This window comes from Synchiropus splendidus, chromosome 13 (assembly GCF_027744825.2).
Source record: "Synchiropus splendidus isolate RoL2022-P1 chromosome 13, RoL_Sspl_1.0, whole genome shotgun sequence".
Taxonomy (NCBI): Eukaryota; Metazoa; Chordata; class Actinopteri; order Syngnathiformes; family Callionymidae; genus Synchiropus; species Synchiropus splendidus.
In genome coordinates, this window is record NC_071346.1 from 5,595,182 (window position 1) to 5,615,892 (window position 20,711).

General features: G+C 47.8%; 2 protein-coding genes across 6 annotated transcripts; one reads left to right on the top strand and one right to left on the bottom strand.

The window, feature by feature from the left end:
- Positions 1–128: 128 nt before the first annotated feature.
- esyt2a (extended synaptotagmin-like protein 2a) lies at positions 129–12,171 on the bottom strand. Of its 4 annotated transcripts, XM_053884322.1 has the most exons (25): positions 12,046–12,171; positions 10,846–11,223; positions 9,370–9,411; positions 8,878–9,012; positions 8,217–8,293; positions 8,063–8,135; positions 7,899–7,988; positions 7,318–7,373; positions 6,274–6,394; positions 6,038–6,214; positions 5,883–5,965; positions 5,763–5,811; positions 5,606–5,695; positions 5,451–5,546; positions 5,141–5,242; positions 4,305–4,367; positions 3,214–3,288; positions 3,044–3,130; positions 2,827–2,976; positions 2,371–2,753; positions 2,207–2,305; positions 2,012–2,143; positions 1,829–1,934; positions 1,558–1,607; positions 129–1,499 (listed from the first exon to the last, which is right to left on the bottom strand). In XM_053884322.1, exons 2-25 carry the CDS (start codon positions 11,191–11,193, stop codon positions 1,454–1,456), a joined length of 2,730 nt encoding a protein of 909 aa, XP_053740297.1. In that variant the 5' UTR covers positions 11,194–11,223; positions 12,046–12,171; the 3' UTR covers positions 129–1,453. The 4 variants fall into 4 exon arrangements, with proteins under 4 accessions (XP_053740297.1, XP_053740298.1, XP_053740299.1 ...); XM_053884323.1 differs by lacking the exon at positions 4,305–4,367 and having other exon boundaries at positions 130–1,499; XM_053884324.1 differs by lacking the exon at positions 5,141–5,242 and having other exon boundaries at positions 131–1,499.
- Positions 11,636–20,366, top strand: vipr2 (vasoactive intestinal peptide receptor 2). 2 transcript variants are annotated; one of them, XM_053884332.1, is made up of 14 exons: positions 11,636–11,867; positions 11,942–12,253; positions 15,940–16,042; positions 16,707–16,820; positions 17,282–17,373; positions 17,801–17,898; positions 18,102–18,234; positions 18,293–18,443; positions 18,512–18,572; positions 18,666–18,735; positions 18,854–18,945; positions 19,095–19,224; positions 19,287–19,328; positions 19,390–20,366. In XM_053884332.1, the coding sequence occupies exons 4-14, from the start codon at positions 16,724–16,726 to the stop codon at positions 19,552–19,554; spliced, it is 1,131 nt and encodes a 376-aa protein (XP_053740307.1). In that variant the 5' UTR covers positions 11,636–11,867; positions 11,942–12,253; positions 15,940–16,042; positions 16,707–16,723; the 3' UTR covers positions 19,555–20,366. The 2 variants fall into 2 exon arrangements, with proteins under 2 accessions (XP_053740307.1, XP_053740306.1); XM_053884331.1 differs by lacking the exons at positions 11,636–11,867; positions 11,942–12,253 and adding an exon at positions 14,052–14,295.
- Positions 20,367–20,711: the final 345 nt, after the last annotated feature.

The window sequence follows — 20,711 nt, forward strand, 5'->3', positions numbered from 1 at the left end:
GCAGGCTTTTATTTTGTTGTTTTAGTGTGCAGCGGCTTTTGTGGACGACCAATCCAGCCAGGAAAACGATAACACTAGGGGGAAAAGGCGTGGTTAATCTTGGTGGATTTGTTTTGTTTTCTCACCTGTCGGAAATTGATGATTTTGTTGAATAAAAAGATGGAGAGACGAGGAATAGAGGAGAGAGGGAGGTGGAAAATTATTGCACTTCTTGGTCTATATTGTTTTGTGACATCATCGAAGAGTTGCCATGGAAGGACAGGCCGAAGCCCCAGACAGTGATGGTGACAGAGACACACACCATAGTTTCCAGCTGAAGCTTTTATTAGCTCTGCAGTTGTGGAATGAAAGCTGAGTACAAAACAATAAGGAGATGGCTGAAACAAAGTGGAGGACGTCTCTCTGGGGAAAAAACAAGGCATTCACAAACTCTGATTTGGTCCCACTGCCTGTGCTCTCTTGGTTCCCGCTGGTGTGAAGCAAAACTAGAGCTGAACTTCTTTCACAATGTAGTTTGTAATGTGGTGGACCAGGACCGCCCCTTGGACCTACTGTACTGTGTGCGACCCACGGCACACACACCCTTCCGAAATGCGCTAAGCTCAGCAGAAAACCTAGCGTTACTGTACTGTAACTAGGAGAAGTGAGCGAAGAAGAGCAGCGGAGTCAAAGCAGCATCATGTCGGATTCACTCAATAGCTGTGCTCGGACATCACCGCTAAATAAGTGTGCGATACATTTAGCAGAAACGTGCTCACTGGTGAGAGGTTGCGTGTTGGACTCCAGTCAGTAGAGAACAAGTTGATGTCTGCCAACAACACCTGTGTATGTAGTGTATGATCTAGGAGCCACAAGTGGCGCTCGGAAGTGAAAACAAAAATAAGTGTTTGTTCTGTTTAAATACACATCAAATAAATATAAATCCATAATCTTTTCTCATTCGCATCTTTTCACAACAACATTTCCATGAACAATATTGTGTTAACATGATTCAAAATACTTGACCTATCTAACTTGCACTGACATCCTCTCGCGTTTGATCAAAGCAGAAATAATAGCTAGCGAACATGATCTTGGTACGTTGGTTGGAGCTGAGTCTCGTTCCTGCACCATGAGAAAGCTGGCGTGCACCAAGATGAGAGCAGGAACAAAACATTTGAAAGCTGATCCCCACATGTTTAAAACTAGAACAACTACAAACTAATGTGTATATAAAAACAAATACAAAAGTTAATCTTGGTTAAATTAAAAAATAAAGCTGTTAAAAAAAAATCTCTTTGGCATTTTTTTCCCTTTTGACTGAAACCAAACTGAAGCAGCCCGTGTTTACAGTCCGGGTTCTACAGCTGCAGACTCTTCTAGAACACAGCTACGTCTCCCTCACTCACCTCGGAGGGAGGTTTGCCTTGGTAAAGAGAAAGCTGCGCGAGCGTCGGGCCTCAGCAGGCCCGAATCAGAGCTGCTGGTTCCTGGCCAGACCATCCTCACTCAACTCGTACCTGCAAGTACTCGGCGGTCAGAACACTGTGTGCATGCGTGTGTGTCTGTGTGACTCACCACTGCCTCCAGCCCTTGTTGATGTCTTCATGGATCAAATCCACCAGAACCTGATGGAACAGATTCCCCAGTAAGTCACTTCTGAGTAGTGTTTGCAGGAGCCAAAACATTATGACCACCTCACAAGCTAAGCGTGATCTCAGCCTGCAGCGGTCAGTTCTAGGCAAAAGGGGCCCGGGGGAAAACAAGAACCAGAGGTTTGGGAGAGCCTAAGATGACCACTGACCACTGCGGCAGCAGCGAACACTCATGAGCGTATGAGGAAACCAACCTTTCCCAGAAGGCCTTTGTGCTTGGAAAGCAGCCCACCGCCATTCTTCACCGCTACGTCCAGAGTTCTTCTATGCAGCTCCACCAACGACACGCTGAACTCAAAGCTGCAGAGAGAAACCGTCAGAACCCCTGGCCTCCTCTCCACCTTCTAACATGGTCATGTAACTAAGACAACGCTCACGTCTGCTCGTAAACCGGGTTCAACGTTTTCTTGACCGTGCTGGTTTTTCTGCGACCGGATCGCCGTTTGTCGGGCAGCAGGTAGAGCCGCACATACGGGTCTGAGCCGTGGTCGGTGAAGGCAATCAGGTTCCTGCGGCAGACGGGAGAGTCATATGGGAAGATGATCACATGATCGTCACAGATCGATTGCTACCTGCAGCTGTGCACCACCACCACCAGCTTGTTCCTGTGCGAGCTGTGTCGCACTGTCAGCTGGATCTCACCCAGAGAGAAGTAGTTATGACCAGAACCACTGTGGAGAAAGAGAGATGGGTCAAGAGCTGGTGCAGAGTCGGCAAAGTCTGAGGGTTCTGGTACTTCTGCAGCTGCTGGACCCTGTTCTGCAGCTCCTGAGTGGCAAACGGGTTGGAGATGTCGGAGGCGATGCTTGGCGTGGGCTCTTTGCCATCAGCCAGGTGCAGCTGCGAGCCTGAGAGGGCCAAGTTGGAGGTGCTGCGCCCCATGTCCGCCAGGTTCTGACTCCGGCCCTGATTCCTCGCCACATCTTCCGACTGCTTCCTGCGGTTGAGTGCGTCCTGGGCAGACACGGTCGTGGACCCTGGTGCCTCATGGGTGGGCGTGGCCGGAGGCCTGGTGCGTTCAGCTGGAGTCACGGGGGTCGGGTCAGAGGAGCTGGACTTGCAGAGGTCACCTGAGGATGGAGTAGCATCTGAGGACGAGTCTGTGTCTACACACAGAACCTGAAACACACAAGAGAGTCTTCATCAAAACAGTTCAGGTTTAGTCTTCAAGTCCAGAGGAACCTGGTCTGACCCGCAGGGCGATCTTCATCTTCAGGGTGGAGCTGGCTCCCGAGGTCCGGATGGGAAAGCGCTCGTTCATTGTCATGTCTTCAGCCTCCAGCAGGCGCTTCAGCTCCAACGTTAGTGTCCCCAAAGAGCATTCGTGCTTCTCGTCCAACACCTGGGCAGTTCCAGCAGTCAGTCAGGAGCGGGCCACCTGCGGGACTCTAACCCTGGACCAGACGTACCTCCACCTCCAGGTCCTGGGCCCGGGGGTTGTGAATCATGAAGCTGAACGTTTCTTCCCAGACCGGCTCGTTGGTTTTATACCTCGTCTGCATGACACAGAAGACCACAAGTCTGGTCAGTCTAACGCAGTCCGGTTCAGATCCAACACCTCACAGAGAGCTGGACTCACCTTGCTCTTGAATGTTTGGTGCCCAACAGTAAACTGGACTGCAGGATTTGGGTCACTGGTCACCTTCTTTGCAGACTGCAGGGAGACAACAACACATCAGGGGGTGCTAGTGGCGCTGGTGAGGTCCTGTGGTCAAGTCTGTGTGAAGCAGAACTGAGACCTCGAACCAAGTGCAGTCCAGTAAAGTCAAGTCAGCTCTGACCCAGCAGAGACGTCGTCCGGTACAGTGCATTTTGGCTCAGATAAACGGTCTGGAACAGACCAGTTCAGTCGAGAACTAGTCAGAAAGTACAGTGAAAGACCTGGATCAGAACCAGCACATGAGAGTTGAAGATGGACATTTGTGCTGTTATTGATCATTATTGAGACACAGAGATGATCACAACAAGAATAAATCAAACCAACAGGTTTTCTTTCGGTCATTATTGTTTTTTCTTTCGGTCATTATTGTTTAGGACTGCGCACATCTGCAGAGAATGTTAGATCTGATGAGCATCATGTCACTCCCTTCAAAGTAATGCAATTTGGGAATTTTACTTCAAAATAAAGTGGATCAATGAGTGAAGTACATTGATGAATAATTAAGGTTTAAAGTATATGAATCAAGAGCTAAAGTTCCCTGAATTACCTACAATTCTAAATAACAATAATTGAAGTTCAAACAAACAAATAAATAATAAAAAAAAATGTCCATTGGTAATTTAAGTTCGAAATATCTTCTATCAATAATTGAAGATTAAAGCAGATGGATCAATAGCAAAAGTCCAGAGTACATTGATCAATAATTTAAGTTCAAAAGTGACATTGATTAATAACTTGTGTTTCAAGCACCACCGGTCAATAAATTCAGTTAAAAGCAAGGCTGGTCAATAACTGAAGTTCAAAGAAATCGATCGCTGAGCAAAGATCTCCTGACAGTCCACATAGAAAAGTCTTGTGAACAAAAACACTGCGTCCTCACTATGTCCTGAAGCTCCGTCGTCGGTCTGAGACGGGGACTAGCGCAGGTGCAGAGTGAGTCAGCATTGTGTCGTGAAAGCGTGCAGAGTGTGTCGTGTGAGGCGACTGACTAGCACCGACACACTTGTTACCTTGATGGCCTTATTGATCGAGGACTTCTTCAGCCCTGCATGGTTCAACTCTAATGGGTTTCGCTACGAGGTTAGAGCACAAACACACCGGGGAGGGGGGTTATTGGGTCAGGGGGAAGCATGCCAGGGAGAGAGGGGGAGACACCACAACAAGGAGACAGAGAGACAACATGGATGATCACATGGTTAATACTGATTTCTTTTGGAAACAAACATGAGCTGGAGCTGCTGTGACAGTCAACTGATGGCCAAAAGGCGGTGCTATTCGAACCATGATGAAACTAGGCTTGTGGACTAGTGTAAAATTGTGACTCGTCGCGTCACCATGGACGACGAGTTTCTAGGTGGAACGTCACAGAAACTCTGAGCATGTTTGCCCTTCAGTAGAACAGCCGTAATGTTAGATGCAGCCAGCAGGGCGGCAACAGAGGGAGCTGGCATGAATGATTATGGAAGGGAAGAAGCGAACAAATCACAACATTTATATTCAGACATAGCGGTTAATCGGGAGTATAGTTATTTTTCACTCATTCATCCGCACTCACTGTTTCACCAGACATTCCTGAGCCAGAGTTGGGAAAGAGGGAGAGGAGAACCAACGCTGACATGGAGAAAGTTCCAGCATGTCCCGCTCAAGACACAAGGAAATTGGCTCATTTTCAAAACAACAAAGGAGGTCATACGAGGTCTCATGGGGCTCTAAAGCTAGGATCAGAACCTAATCTGGTGGACACCAGGATCTAGGTTCTGAGGGGGATCCATGCGGTAGAACTTCATGCGACAGCAAGAGACGTGCTATCCAGGCCCGTGTCCCCATCACACTCTCTGACACTCACAAACAAGGTCCGGTACAGGGACGACGTGTTCTCACAGACCACCAGGCCCGAGGAGCGGCGCTCTTGCAGGAAGCCCGAGCCCAAGTTCCCCTCAAACACACTCTTCAGTAGGCAGTGGGAGGAGGAAGAAGAGGGAGAGAGGAAGAGGAGGCTGAAAGGAGGAAGGTGAGAAGCTAGGAAGGAAAGTCATCAGCAACCTGAGTATAGACCTCCATCAGGAGATGAAGCTTTGTTCGCACACCACTCACTTGAAGGAGCTTCTCATCACAATCACTGTCAACAACATCATCACTATCATCATCATCCTCACCGGCAAGTTTCTGGCAGAGTCCAGGAAGACGATGAGAAGCGCTGATGAGAGGCCATCGTTGGCTTTGCCGTGGTGAGCTCGGATGCTGGTCAGCGCCTGGAGAGGGAGCAAGTTGAGGGGTCAGAGGTCAAAGGTCAGAGTGACAGCAGCAGTACCTGGTCCAGCTTGTGAGGCGTGGACAGCAGTGACAGCCACTCCAGCTTCAGGTGCAGCTTCCCCGAAGAGACGTCGTCCAGCGTGAACCACTGCAACAGCCCAGAGTCTGGTCAGACGGAGGCCTTCGTCCTCCGGATCACACGTCGCTACGCTCACCTGATCCACCTTCTGCTGCTTCACCACCTCGTCCATGTCGATGATCAGACTGGGAGGAAGATACCCGTCAATCATAAGGCTTCAATCAACTCAAAACACCGGCCTCAAGAGGACGCTCACCTCCCCAAGAAGTCGTCCTTGTCCGTGTCTTCGTCAAACAGCTCGATCTCCAGACTCTGACCGCTGTGCTCAAAGATCTGCGTCTGATGACATCACGCACGTGTTTGAATCCAGGAAGTTAAAAGCCAACAACAGGTCACATGACGCAACCTCACCTCGTACACTTCGTTCCATTTGGGATGCACAGTCTCGTGGATCACTTTACTTTGGAAAAGCTTGTTCCCAACCCGGATCACGCCGTACGGGTCGGACTTCCCTTTGATGAGTCCGCCCAAAAACTTGTCCTTGCCCAGCAGGTCCTGGGCCTCCAGGAAGTGGATCCTCAGGACGCCCTGGAGACACACACCAGTGTCACACCACAGACATGCTTGCGAGCACTACAGCGCGTTACCTTGGGAACAGGGAAGCGCAGCTGTGCCATCTGAGCATCGCCCACCAGCGGGATGGTGATCCGGTTCGGCAGAACCAGATAGGAGTAGATGATGTCCTGGATGATGTTGTCGCAGAGACCACTGAGGACATCAGTCAAATGATGATGACATACATTAACACAAAGCAAACAACACAAATCTTTGGACACAAGAATTGGGCGGCAAATGTCACAAAATGTGAAGTGAAACAAGTGCCGCAAGTGCGAAACACAACCATCTTCTGTCCAGCAGGGGGCAGCAGCGGACAAACACACACGTCTGCGTTTTTGTGCCAAGCCGGCCAAAGGGAAACCCAAACGGGAGACATGCGCGCGCGCACACACACACACACACACATACACACACACACAAGTGAGAGAGGAGGGTGGGGGAACTGGTCCAACAAGGGCAGCTACATTGCAGTGGGTGGAGAGAAAGCGGCTTGGAGGTGTTCCAGCACTTAAGTGTGTCACACTACGGAACCACAACAATGTGGAGCACGTTCACAATCATCTGTCCTAAGATTATGACCACCTGCATGAATAATGACGTGATGTCAATGGCCTACAGTGGTCAGTAACACAACAACAGACACAGAAGCAAATGTGTATCTAGATAGAAACTGACACACAAAAAAACAAACACACATCTACAACTGATGCATGAAGAAATACACAAACGCATTCAGACACACAGATCTTAGGCTTCAATTAGCGGGAAGAGATAATGGTTGTAATGTTTCCTGTACATGGGCTGGTTCTGGTTCTAGTCCTCTGGGATCAGAGCTACAGGAGTGTCGCTGATCTGGATCTGTATATTTAGATTCAACCCGTTTCCTCCTCTCAGGCTAATGACGAGACTCTGACTCTCAAGCACCTGAAACCCAGGACCAGTTTAGCTGTTCCCCGGTTGATCAAATGACCATGGTTGAGCTGATGTAGTTTGGCGTGTACTGATTCTGTATCCAGATCTGAGCTCACAAACATCTCAGATCTGGGCCAGGGTGAGGGATCATGGAGACTCACTTGACGCCGGGGATGTCCAGCATATTGGTAAGTCCAGTCCAGTTGATGTCTAACAGCTGAAAGACAAAGCAGGGAATGGATTGACACATCATAGATGAGGCGAACCCCAAGACCCAGTCCGTGTCCTTCGGATTCTCCCCAGCTATGTGAGGAGGCTCGCAGTGCCACAGCTGCTTCAGGGGATGCATGGCACGACAGGAAACAGTACATCCAGCAGCTTCCTTCTGCGGTGGCACTGCTCACTCTCACTGCTGGCCACCACTTCCTGTTCTCCACAGCAACACGATGGTGCGCGGTTAAACAAAACACCCAGCGGTGTTTGAGCTCTCTGACTCAATGCGTGTGTTTGACTCAAGCAAATACCTGACTCGTGAGAGTTTATTTAAATGTAAACACGTAGTCAACATGCACCGACACAGGCGAGTGGAACTCGAGACAGCGTGTCTCTGACAACAGCGGTGCGAGCTATAGCTAATAAATACTGACTCGTTAAATAAAGTTGGGTCAGTGCTTTAACCTGCGTATCATGACTCTTTTGAGTGATCACTATGAAGCTGGTTTATGTGCTTGCACTCCCTCACCGGCTTCTTGAGGAAGAAGACAGACACGGCTCCCACCAGGGGCATGTCGCCCAGCAGCGGCTCCATCACCACCCGCATGACTCCATGAAGCTGCAGACAGTGACATCATCACCCTCACGGATCTGCCGCGTGATCACATGAATGCCGGCTGTAGTGAGTGCTACCTGGATGCTCTTGATTCCAGCCCGGCAGTAGAACTTCTTGATGTCCACGTCGATCTCTGTGTTCCCGACAAAACTAGAAGAGAATCACCAAGTTCTCACACGCAAGACATGAGGAGATTCCTTTAGGTGAAATGGTGAACAAGTGAGTTGGTACCTGATCTGGAGGTCCATGATGATCTGCCTCTTATCCACATTCTCTGTGTAGACCTTCACTCCGTTCACTCTCAGTGGCTGAGGGAACATGTGAAGTTTTGAGCACATGAAGTCATTGATGGTGTGAAAAGACAGAGACAAACCCAGAGACAAACCCATAAATCAAGTCATGAACTCATGAAGATCGCAAATTCATGACGATGTGAACACACTAACCCTAGTAAACCCATGAATATGGCAACACATTAAGTCACAAACTCATGAACACAGTCATTAACTCGTGAACATGTGAGCACATGAAGTTAAAAACTCAGAAAAAATGCAGTATAATGGCAGTATATAAATTGTACACAAATGAATGAAGTCACAGACAGGTGAACACATGAATCGATTTACAGTTGGGAACAAAGTCATAAACTCATGAACATGAGACATTACAAATATGAATTCATGAAGTCATGACTTACACGATTGCAACTAAAACCTGTAGTACTATTAGGTGAAATCATGAACACATGAGGTCATAAGGACTCATGAACACATGTGGGGGCTCACTCATATCATCTGAAAATATTGAATTCATTGCGCTCGTGTAGCCGAGTCACAGACTTGGGTCTCGCTCTGGTGGTCTCACTCTCACCAGGGTCAGCGGGTAGTCTCACCTTGTCCCCCATGTCGATCTTGGTGAAGCAGAAGGAGCTCAGGTAGGGGTTGGCTCCCTTCACGGCTGGCTCAATTGTGTCTCTGAAGAGTTTGTCCACAAACTGGCAGATGAAGGGCCACATCTGTCTGACTGTCTGAGGGGGCAGAGAGCGAGACACTCAGGTCAGCGGGTCTGAGGTTCGAGTCACAAAACCTTCAAGAGACCATCAGAGTTTCATAGGAAGATAAAAATGTCAGCTGATCCAAACGATCACACACAACACAAACAAATGCACACACATGCACACGCACAAAAAGCCTAACATTAACAAATGCAAGTATGTGGACAGAAAAAAGCCACAGCCCAAGCGCGCACCCTCGTACACACAGAAACCACGCACAATCAAAATGTTGACACACAAACAAAGGAACAAGAACATACACTACCAAGATAAATACAAATCGAAACACTGTGTATATGCACACTAATGTCAGTGTGTGTCAGTGTGTACCTTGTTCAGCCATTCCACACGCTCCACGTCTGGATAATGAACCTAGAACGGAGGTCAGAGGTCAACAACAGTGACACATCACAATGAAGGACACTGAGCTGGTCCACTTCAGAACATGATCCATAACAATGTATTTATGACATAACAAGTGAGGAGAGAGCTGGCCATGATTTGACAGACAGAGTGACGCCTCGCTGCAGCTCCTCTTTGTCAGTCACAAATACACCTGGCAGCAAAGATAAGGGAGAAACGCTTGACAACTCATGAACACCATATGACGCCGCCGATATCGATCAACGCTAGATGCGTTTCATAATTCATCAGTCTCACTGAGGATCTGGACTTCGACGCAGCAGATCTGTGATTGTGAGATGGAACACGACCGACAGTCACGAACAGACCCGAGGCATCGAGAACCGGTCTGGATCAGCTGAACTGGTTACGCTTGACTGAGACTCCGCCGCGTCAGAATCCGTCAGGGGATCAGCGTGACAGCTGTTTGGAAATCCTGACCTTCTTCTCCTGCCACGCCCGAGTCAGAGTCACACAGTCAAAAAGAGTCAGCCAGAGAGTCACACTGTCAAGAACTCATAGAGTTTACGAGTCTGAGAATATAGAGCATCGCATGAGAGACAGAGTCACACAGTTAGTGAGTCTGACAGTGATAGACACTCGGACCAAGAGACAGAGTCAGAGAATCACACAGTCACTGAGTCAAGCTGTCAGAGTCACACGTATTTTTGCCAGACGATGACCGTCTCAGGACCACGAGTAGCCCACAGGCCAGCTTTGATCACAGTATGGCCTGACTCTCTTTACTCCATTACTGTACTAGTATACAGTATATGGACATGAGTTCACCACGATCTGACGAAGAGTCAGATAAAGATCATTCTGTGAATAAGCCCTGTGATTTGTTGGGTCCACCCAGGACTCCCCCTGCTCCCCTCGCCTGGAGAACCAGGACTGAGGAGAGGTGAACACATGAAACACTGACAGGGAGGAGAAATACGTCTGTTCCGTTTCTGCATACTGTTTCCACTCAGGGCAGCAGAGCGCCGCCCTCCTGGCATGCCAGCTAACACAAGGCCACACCCAGAGCAGAGAGCGAGGAGAACACCACAAGATATTGTAACCCTTCAGTCGGGAGGGGCACGTCGAGCCTCCTCCCAGCCTCTGACTCAAACATCTCCTGTGACTCGAACAGAAAGAATGTGAAATGCTGCCGACTCCTGAAACCTCTGATCTCAGTTCAGCTGAGACGAACACACCACTGCAGGGACATGTCGTAGCAGGAGGGGGAGGAGTGATGGGGGGGATCATGTAGGAAAGCAGGAAGAGCTCTGCGCAGTTACACAGATCAGGGTCACGAAGGGAGAGCCAACTCCAGAAAGATTTTGCTTTCTAAAGGGGCGTGTATGTGAAGTCACATGACCAGAACCATGACAAGCATCCCACCATCCACGACTGACTCACCCACGATGGCAGCTCAGTGGTCGGAATGCTTTTCTTCACCACCTTGTCTTCCACCTCCAGGTACTTCAAAGCCCGGTTAATCCGGTAGTCTTGGTCACCATAGTTCTTCCTCCAGTAGAACAGTAGCGCCAGTCCGATCAGAACCCAGCTGAAGCTGAACTCAAAGTACCCCAGGACGTAAATGGGAAAGATGATGGCAAAAGTCCTGCCAAACGACATCCACATCTGGGTAACGTCTGCCAGTGAGGACTGGGGCTCGTCCAGGTCGTCCGGGGGAGGCCCCAGGTTGGGGCGGGCGGCCGGTACGGGTCCATTGGAGCGGGCGTCTGGTGCTGCGGATCCTGCCATCCTGGGGCCAGCACTGCTGCTCACCTACGTCTGAAGGAGCATTTTTGAAAAAAATGAAGTCACAACGGAATTTTTCACTCGCGGTTTGTTGTTCAGAGACAAAAAGAGCTCAGCCAAACAATAGGAGAGGAACTATTCTACGTGGGATTTAATTTATCTTCACTTAGGATCTGTTTGACAGCAAACAGGTCGCCCGGTTGGTCTAGCAACAAATGAAACACAGGTCCCGAGGGTTACTGACAACATAGATCAGAACTGTGCACCATCAAAGCCCACAATCCGGTCATTTCTGAGACGAGCAGTTAGCGGCTTTGTCATGTGTAAAGAGATAATTAAGGTTTTTGACATAAGCCACGCCTCCTTTTGAAGGTGCTCATCAAAATAAAATTTTATTAACAAACTGTCTCAGTGATGTCGTACGAAACTCTTAGAAGCCTAGGAAAAAGGTGATCATTTAACAAATATACAGCCCTAAAGACGCAACAACAGTTCGGCGTGGAATAAAACCCTTATCACTTGGATTCAGAACTTTAACTTGAGCTGCAGAAGTCGGTCTGCGGATTACTGGCAGGAAGATGAAGTCTCCTAATCGCGTTCTGTGATAAATAAACGGGCTTTCAGAGGCTGTCAAGAAGCCGAATTAAAGTCGACACGCGGAGCTGTGTCAACACCCAGTCAGTCTTTGTTTAGATCGGAACATACTGTCAGTGAAGCATTAAAGACTCTAAATCGTTTGTTTTTCATGCAGACTCCGGTGTGACGTTCTTGAAGAGTGACACGTAAGGGCTCGAGCTGCAGTGACGCCGACAGACACCGAACCCACAAAGTTGTTCTCCAGCTCGACCAACTCACCTGTGAAGACATACGCTCTCTGCTTGGCGACAAAAACGATGAAATTCCTCAGGAGGCGAGACCCGACATTCCGTCCTGTGCAACTCCGACAGTCGACTCTCCTTCAGCAGCTGTCATCGCGAGAACTCAGAGCGGGAACTTCGAAAAGGTCAACAAAACGACGTGGTGCACCAGCGACATCCGGTGGCGAGAAACGATTCACACATTGGTAATGTAATTTACAATGCAATAAGTACAAGTATAATGTAGTATTGATAAAGACTTAACACAGATTTACAGATATTTGTAACTCAACTCAACATACAGCTAATCTGCTGTTAAGTAACTCCGTGAAAGTTTCTTGAAACTGAAATAATTAACTTGCTGTGGAAGAATATTATTATCATTTAGTGCTAAAGTTTCACTTTAGAAACAAATGTTTCGTTCTTGCTCTAATATTTTGTTTTCACAGGAACAGCTTCTTCCCATCTGCCGTCAGACTGTTGAATTTGTGAACAGCCTTTGTTGTTTATTTAATTTAATTTAATTTTATTTTTTGTCAGCACTTTATTCCAAAACACTTTCCTAGTTGGTGGGCTCCCCGCTAACCATGGCAATAAATTTGATTCTGATTCTGATTCAAAAGAAAACGAAGATACTGACAACAAACCACTAGATGGCAAAGATATTCTTCATGCTTTTGTTTATCTGGACTAGGGAATTCTTGATTCTTGGTTTGCAGCTAATCTACTCCTGGAGTTGTCGTGTCGATGATTTTTTTTATCTATGATTTTTTTCTCTCGATGGTTTTTTATCCATCAGGAGGTAATCACGAGATAAAAAGATAAAGTCATTCATCAGTCCTTCATTTCTCGTGTTGTGCAAGAGAAGCATCAGGCGAACAGATAGCACCTCAGCATGAATCATCACGATGATCAGCAACTGTCACAAGGCCGAGGTCACTGGGGTCAGGAAGAGGAACCACTCCACCACCACCAGATCAGCCAATGGTTTACGTTCCACTGTCAGAGTTTCCACGGCGCCTGCACTTGGTGTAAACAATTATCGGTACGAGTGCCAGCCAAGTCCTGAGCTCCTGTCACCAACTCCAGTTTAATGGAGCAGATGAAGCGTAAACAAGGTCCAGAGAATACGAAGAGTCGCCTCACAAGAGACAATTGATGAAATGTTTCGTTAGCTCCTTCACAGCAGTTCTGTGTTTGTTCTTGTGACGTGAACCGAAGCTTGCTGGTTGACAATGTCCATCCGTGGCGTGTGTCAGCAGACTGGCTTCACACTTGGGCTGACCTGAACTGGTGGGACGCACCGGTATGACCCAGAACTGCTGGTGAACACTGTTGGCTCTGAGAAGCTGCTTTTGTCTGGCGCTCGTGTTGCTGGCAGCACCAGTGGCAACAGGAACAAGCCAGTGTTTCAAGAGGAGACACGAGGCGTCAGCTGAGGTCAGGGTGCCGCTCATTGTGAGAGCTTCCCCCGGACACTCAGGTTTCCTCCTACAGTCCAAAAGCACAGCGATTAAATGATGAGTGCAAACTGTGGGAGGGAGTGAGGGTTTGTATGTGATGGGCTGGAGTCCTTTCCAGGGAGTCCGCTGCTTCTCACAGCACATAACAGAAAAACAGGTTCTTCTAAAGCTCCTGAAGCTGCAGGTCATGCCTCAGTATGATTACCGTAGCAACAGATCATCAAGTCTTCACCTTCTGTATGATGTATAAGCTGGATGAGCAAAATAATTTGAGGTAAACTGTGATTTAAAAAAAACAAAAAAAAACAAAACAAAAGTTTCAAAATAGTAAACAATATATTTGAGTGAAAAGGAGTTACACCAGGTGACCAGAATGAAATAGTAAAATGTATTATGACTATATATTTATTTCATCTTCTTTATAGAATCAAATACTATTCCTAGTTATTCTTCATACTTCCTATGCAATAATAAAGAAAAGAAGGTGCAAACTGATTAAAAAACGAAGCCTTTTGGAAGGGCGATTGATGTTTCCGGTTTCAAAATAAAAGACAAGCCAAAACAACCGCCAGGAAGCGGTAGTGTTAAGCAAATATAACTTGAGTGGATGAACTGACGCGAGCTCAGTCCGCTCAGAGCGGAGACGAGACGAGAGGCGATCTTCTCCTCCAGCCTCTCGTTTGCGATGGACCGGAAGTTGAATAGCCGAAAGTGGATTTAAAGAGAAGAGAAAGATGAGAAGTTTGTTGTTGGTGAGCGTCTTTCTGTCCTGCCGCCCGATGACGGTGAGTTCTGCTGTTTTGGACAGACCGATTCTGCTTCAACATCATTTAACCTAAATTGAAAAACAAGCAAACAGAAATATGTTTACATTTTGCATGGCTTAAAAGGAAAATATCAAAATTACAAAAAAAATTCAAATGTGTAATTTGATTATTTATGTGGAAAATTGTAGAACATTATTTGATGAAAAAGACAACATTCACATCCTCTATTTATTACTCTATCTTAAGTCTGGAAATAGGAAATATAATACAACTGTTTCCTCTTCATGATGAAATACTAAACAATAAAATAAATTCTACTATAAAGTCTACTAAATTATTTGTATTTTAGAAAATAAAACCGCAAGTTTCTAAGTTAATTAAAAAAATGGATGCACATTTTGAAAGAATGTTTTATGAAAACAGATTCTGATAAAATGACACTTACCTGTGACCTCAGAGGGCAGACTGTAGGCCTCACGAGGCCCTTAGGACGCATCATGACTACTTCTGATCGTGTGTTTAGTGTGTGTCATGCTTATGAGCAAGACAACCAGCAGAGACTCAGAGTAGAGTTGCAATATAGTTCAACATGGTCTGCTTAGCTTTCAGTGGCTGGCACAGAGGTCGAGACCTAGGGCAGAAAGAGGAGTTCCCACGTCTCCGCTCTGGCTCTGTGATGAGTCTCAGGTGGATGACTCAGCTCCTCATCTGCTCTCTGAACATCAGTCTGAATCCGAAGGACGCAGCATGAGAGTGAACGGCGCCGGCGAGGACGTTGAGTCAGCAGGACTCTTGCCCGTCGCCGCCGGACAGTTTGCAATGACTGACAGTGAATCACGAGTGAAGGTCCTGATGGTCTACGGATCATATAATCCACATCTGTGACAGTTGACTCTAACTGGTCCAGAACCTGGTCCACACCCCGGTCTTTTAACTGCCAGCTCGCTCTGATCTGGCTCTCACTGGTTCTGGTGTAAACAGCTGTCATGGTGGATGATTCACTCGGGTGTTTATCCGCTCAGAGTTTTCCATGACCCGGGCACTTGAGGAGTCCGACGAGCGAACAAACCAGAACCGTCAAGTGCTCAAGTCTGACTAGGACCCCCACAACCACAAGGACCAGAAGATTTTTAACTCGCCACCTTTTCCTAAGCTTCAAATTTTTTTTTTCTATTAGCCGTTATTAATGCTAGTGTGAGAGGTGTTACCAGTTAGCTTCTCTCAATAACAAAACTTCAATTCCATGTTAAAATAGAGTGAATTAAATTCAGAAATATTGTTGTTATAGTCTTACAGTTTTTACTCGTGGTGGATGACCTTTTTTTCTGCCTCTGTTGAGTGTTGTCGACTGCTAAAGAGTCGCACTGAATTTGCTCTGCACCAATTGACACAGAAATAAACAGTTAATTTCATGTCACACTTTTACGTTGCAGGATGACTGACTTGAAGAAACAGGAACTACTAGTTCAGTTCAGAAACTCCAGCATAGTTGGTTCTTATGTGACAACAGAAAACAATGCTCATGTTGACCAGGTCAAAGATCCGAGTCAGTCCAGTGATTCAAACCTTGGTCACATGATTAGATCCCTGTAGAGCAGATGTGAAGACCCTAAAGGTTCCTGGAGCTCCCACTGGTTCTTATGTGGCTGTACTGTTCTGCAGGTTTCAGGTCGACATCCTACCTGCAACTTCCTGGTGGAGCTGGAGAAAGACCGGGTCGAGTGTAGGCGAAGCCTGAAGGAGGACGAGGCAAATCGGGGGACAGGTGAGAGAAGATCCAGCACCTGAGACTGACCCAGAACTTAGTCGTACAGGAAGAGAGGTTTTGGTGTCGACTCAGGTCGCCTTTTAAAAGTTCAACAGCAGGGGTACAGATGTCTCACCCTCTCTGGAACAAGAGCGATCTCTTTCTGGTTCTTTATGCACCAATAAACCTGGAGCTGTGCAACCATCAACACATCTGTTCCTCGTGTCGTCCTCGTTTGTCCGCTCCTGCTTTCACCTAGTTCTGGAGACTTTACTCCTTCGCTCCTGTGAGTAGCTGCTGTGTGAGGCCCGCGGGCCACATGTGGTCCTCCGATGGACGCTCTGTGATCCACACCAGCTTTGTCAGTTCGTAAAGCATCTGAAAATAGATTTTAAAAAATTGAAATAATATTCATACTGAATCTGACACCTGCTAAACCTGCTATACTTTTTTGTCTGTTTTATTTCATGCTATTCAACCATAATCAACTTTAGAAATCGGAACCCTGTTCAATTACTTTCTTCTCGGTTGTCTCAGCAGAATGTTTTTCTGTTTGTGCAAATTGTTTTCATGGTGATGAAATGACCCATGACCCCAGCTGAGACACAAGGACCGCCCCTGGATCTGGAGATGGACTTGAGAAAACAAAGTTCTCATCCATTTCCCGACGTGTGTTTGACAGTTGGCGGCTGCAAAGGAATGTGGGACAACATCTCGTGCTGGAGGTGGACCAGCACCGGGGAGACGCTGACGGTAGCCTGCCCCCGAGTTCTCAAGACAGTGTTCGGCAGGAACGGTGAGTTTGTCCATCGGTGAGCATGGAGGTTACATCACATGGTGTCTTCCTCCAAAACTGTTGGGAGTGTTTTCTGGAGCAGATGGCGACCGCGAGCTCCGAGTTAGGTCGATGACTAAACATCTCGTAATTGCCCGGAGGCCTGTTCACTGAGGTGGCTAACGCTTGGCTGTCTGGGCCCAATCCAAGTCTCCAGAGATCCAAAAACCTCTGGGTCCAAATCATTGCGTCACTAGTTAACAATGTTTTTTTCAGCTGTGAATCACCAGCTGGCTGAAGACCCAGTTTGACCTGATGAGTGGGAGCAGGGAGCAGCAGTATGGGTTGTGTTGTGACAGGAGACCTCATCGCTCCCTGCTCTCTGGTCCTCTTTGATCAGTGCTGACTAGTGTAGCTTTGCATATATCAGGATTCATATGACTCTAACATGCAGGTGGGCTGCTGTGGTCTTCTGATTCCAGGTAACATCAGCCGGAACTGCACCCCCTCGGGATGGTCCGATGTCTTCCCAAACATCACCAGTGCGTGTGGGACGGAGACCCACCAGGATAAGGTACGAGAGGAGCTGAGCCACATGCAACAGTTTGGGGCCGGAGCTCATCCAGGCCAAGGATGAGGGGTCAAGTTGAAGGTCTTATTCATGCATGATGGGAGGACTGAAGTCAGAGTGACAGAACCACTCAACCATGAGGAAGGAATTCAAGTTGGGCATCGGGGGTCATAGGAGGTGCTGGTAATTGCTGTCTGTGAGTCAGAGCAGGTCAGGGTGGGTGACACTGGGTCCGGACCACTTGCTCCCTCATTAGCTATTCAACAGGCTCTTGTGTTTTGTGTTGACCTTCTGGCTACTTCACCAGCCTCCCTTCACTCATGAACAAGACTTCCTCTGATCATTCAGCTCTCCACGATTCCTTTTTTATTACTTTCTATGCTTCATTAGAATCATCTGAGGTTTCAAACTCTCAACCTCTGGTCCTCAGCTGCTCTTCTACCTGGTGGTTCAGACACTCTACACGCTCGGACACAGCCTGTCGCTGGTCGCTCTCACCACCGGGAGCGCCATCCTCTGTCTGTTCCGGTGAGTCGACCCAAGACAAAGACTTGCATGCTTCTCTCTTGATTGACAGGCAGAGACGTGGGTGGATAATCTCTTGATCCGTTTTGGGATTAAAATGTGATGATGTGTAATTATGATGTTAATGAACCTGAATCTCATCGCCACCAAACACCCACAAAACAAAGTCCCAGTTTGTGTCGTTTCTGACTGGACTTGTGTTGCAGGAGGCTCCACTGCACCAGGAACTACATCCATCTCAACCTCTTCCTCTCCTTCATCCTGCGGGCCGTCGCGGTGCTGGTGAAGGACCACATCCTCTTCAACCACTCCGCAAAGTGCTCCAGCCAGCCGTCGCTGGTGAGGTCCAGTCTAGGACTCGCGTCTCGGTTCCCTGTCACACCTTCTATGTTTGCAGGTTGGATGCAAGGTGAGTCTGGTCATCTTCCAGTACTTTATCATGGCCAACTTCTTCTGGCTGCTGGTGGAGGGTCTGTACCTCCACACCCTGCTGGTGGTCTTCGTCTCAGAGAACCGCCACTTCTCCTTCTACGCCTTGATCGGATGGGGTGTGTAGATTTGCAGTGACTAGTGATGATAATGATGAAGGATGAAGTCAAAAATGTTGTTGATGCAGGGATCCCGATGGTGTTCGTCTCTGCCTGGGTTGTGAGCAGGATCTTCTTGGAAGACACCGGGTCAGTTCAACTTCTGTCTCCACCAAATCGGTGTAGTGCCACCTGCTATGCCACCTGCTAGAGGGCACTGAGTTGCATCTGCACTCTCCTCAGGTGCTGGGAGACGAACGACAGGACAATTCCCAACTTGGTCATAAACGGACCCATTGGATTTTCCATCCTGGTACGTTGAGTTGCATCTGTCGAAGGGTTCTATGGTGTCGACCGAGGACCAGGTGGAAAGATTGTATCTCCACTTTGGCTCTTCTGCATCCATCGTTGAATCAGCCTCGTCCCTTCAGGTGAACTTCATCCTCTTCATCAGCATCATTCGTATCTTGGTCCAGAAGCTTCGCTGTCCTGACATGGGTGGCAGCGACCAATCACAGTACAGGTAACAAACTTATCTCATCAGCACAGTACCGGACCACACCTAGCTACCTGGTTCTGGTTTATTGGGTTCACCCTGGTCAGGTTGCGGAAGAAGGATCCAGCCGTTTGGTTTATGAAGATCTGTTGAGTCATTGCCTGTTTGTGTTTCAGACGGTTGGCCAAGTCCACGCTTCTACTGATCCCACTATTCGGGATCCACTATGTGGTCTTTGTCTCTCCCTCCGAGTCCATCGCAGAGGACTATAAAATATTCTTCGACCTCGCCCTCGGCTCCTTTCAGGTACGTGAGGCCCCACAAAGGTCACATGACTCTTTGCTCAACTATCCTCTCTGACTCGACAGGGTTTGGTGGTCGCCATCCTCTACTGCTTCCTCAACAGTGAAGTAAGATGTCCTCTACCTACACTCATCACTCACCCGGCTGAATTCTGCACCATGTTTACAGGTTCAAGGTGAGCTCAAGAGGAAATGGCGCAGCATTTGTCAGGACTGCCGTCTCAGCAGAAGTCGCCGGCTCAACAACGTCGTGGTCCAGAACGGACTGGAGCTCCCGGTGCAGCTCCACTCAGGGACCCAGTCCATCATCCAGTCGGAGACCACAGTGCTGTGACCAAAGGCATCAAGCCAGTTTGTTTTCACCTTCATGACTGAAGGTCGGTGGGACGTCTTCAAGTCAGGACTGGTTCTCCTGCCGAGTCTATATTCCATTCGAATTGAAGCCCAACGGTTACCAGATACTAGATGATAACATAGTTCAAGTTTGTGCACTTGGACTCAATCATCTCCCCAACGTCAATCTGACATAAACACGACATCCTCCTAGAGACTCTTCCTGAGAAGTGCTGCTAAGTCCATTGTCCCACTGGTGCGAAATTGGCATGGAAATCTGTGGTGACAGTCATTGTTCTGATGCTGATGAATACACTGAACAAGCCAGGAACATGTTAGTGGCCCTCGAAGTTCATTGAACTGGGTCATCTGGTTCTGGGAACTTCACACATGAACTCAACAATGAGGCTCATGAGCGGACCCTTTTTTCAGCAGTATGACAATGTGTGAATTGAAGGGCCACAAAGATGCCATGATGCTTAACACCGAAGCTCATACGGGAACAGGCCCCACTATAATCGGCCTCGTGGACTGTTGCGGGGGAACGGAAGCCTCGACCAATGATATGAGTGCATAGTTTACCTGGTCATACGATCATATTAAGAGTGTGGCCAAAGTGTTGCAGTTTCAAGTAAAGATGTTCTGCCCCCTAGTGGTGGTTGGCTGTAATGATGTTCAAACGTATTGTCAACAGCACTGCAGAACTACAGAACCTACTGCAAGTTGAAATGAACAAATGACTAATCTGTTAAACATGCTGCTGAACGTTTTTTTCCTCAACATTTTTTCTAAATCCATAAGTGTTAACATGAATAAAGATTTATACATAAATGTGTCCTCATCAGATCAGAAGGTCCAAACTGTAATCAAGATTGATCATGAAGAAGATAACTGGCTGGACAGTTGAGGTCCAACTGGATCAGCCCAGTAGCCAGTGATTCTCTGGCAAGACCCTGGAGGAGAGAAACACCTTCAGTTTCAGCACTTACTGCACACAGACGACCAGACACAAGTGGGCAGATGGAGAGCAGCTTCAGAGACTCGTCACCATGGAGACCAGAACTGAAGACTCTCTGTTGTCTCTCGACAAGATCTCTTCTCTCTGTGACACTGTCTGTGACGCTCTGGCTCTGAGGCCAGAGTGAGGTCCACCTTGAG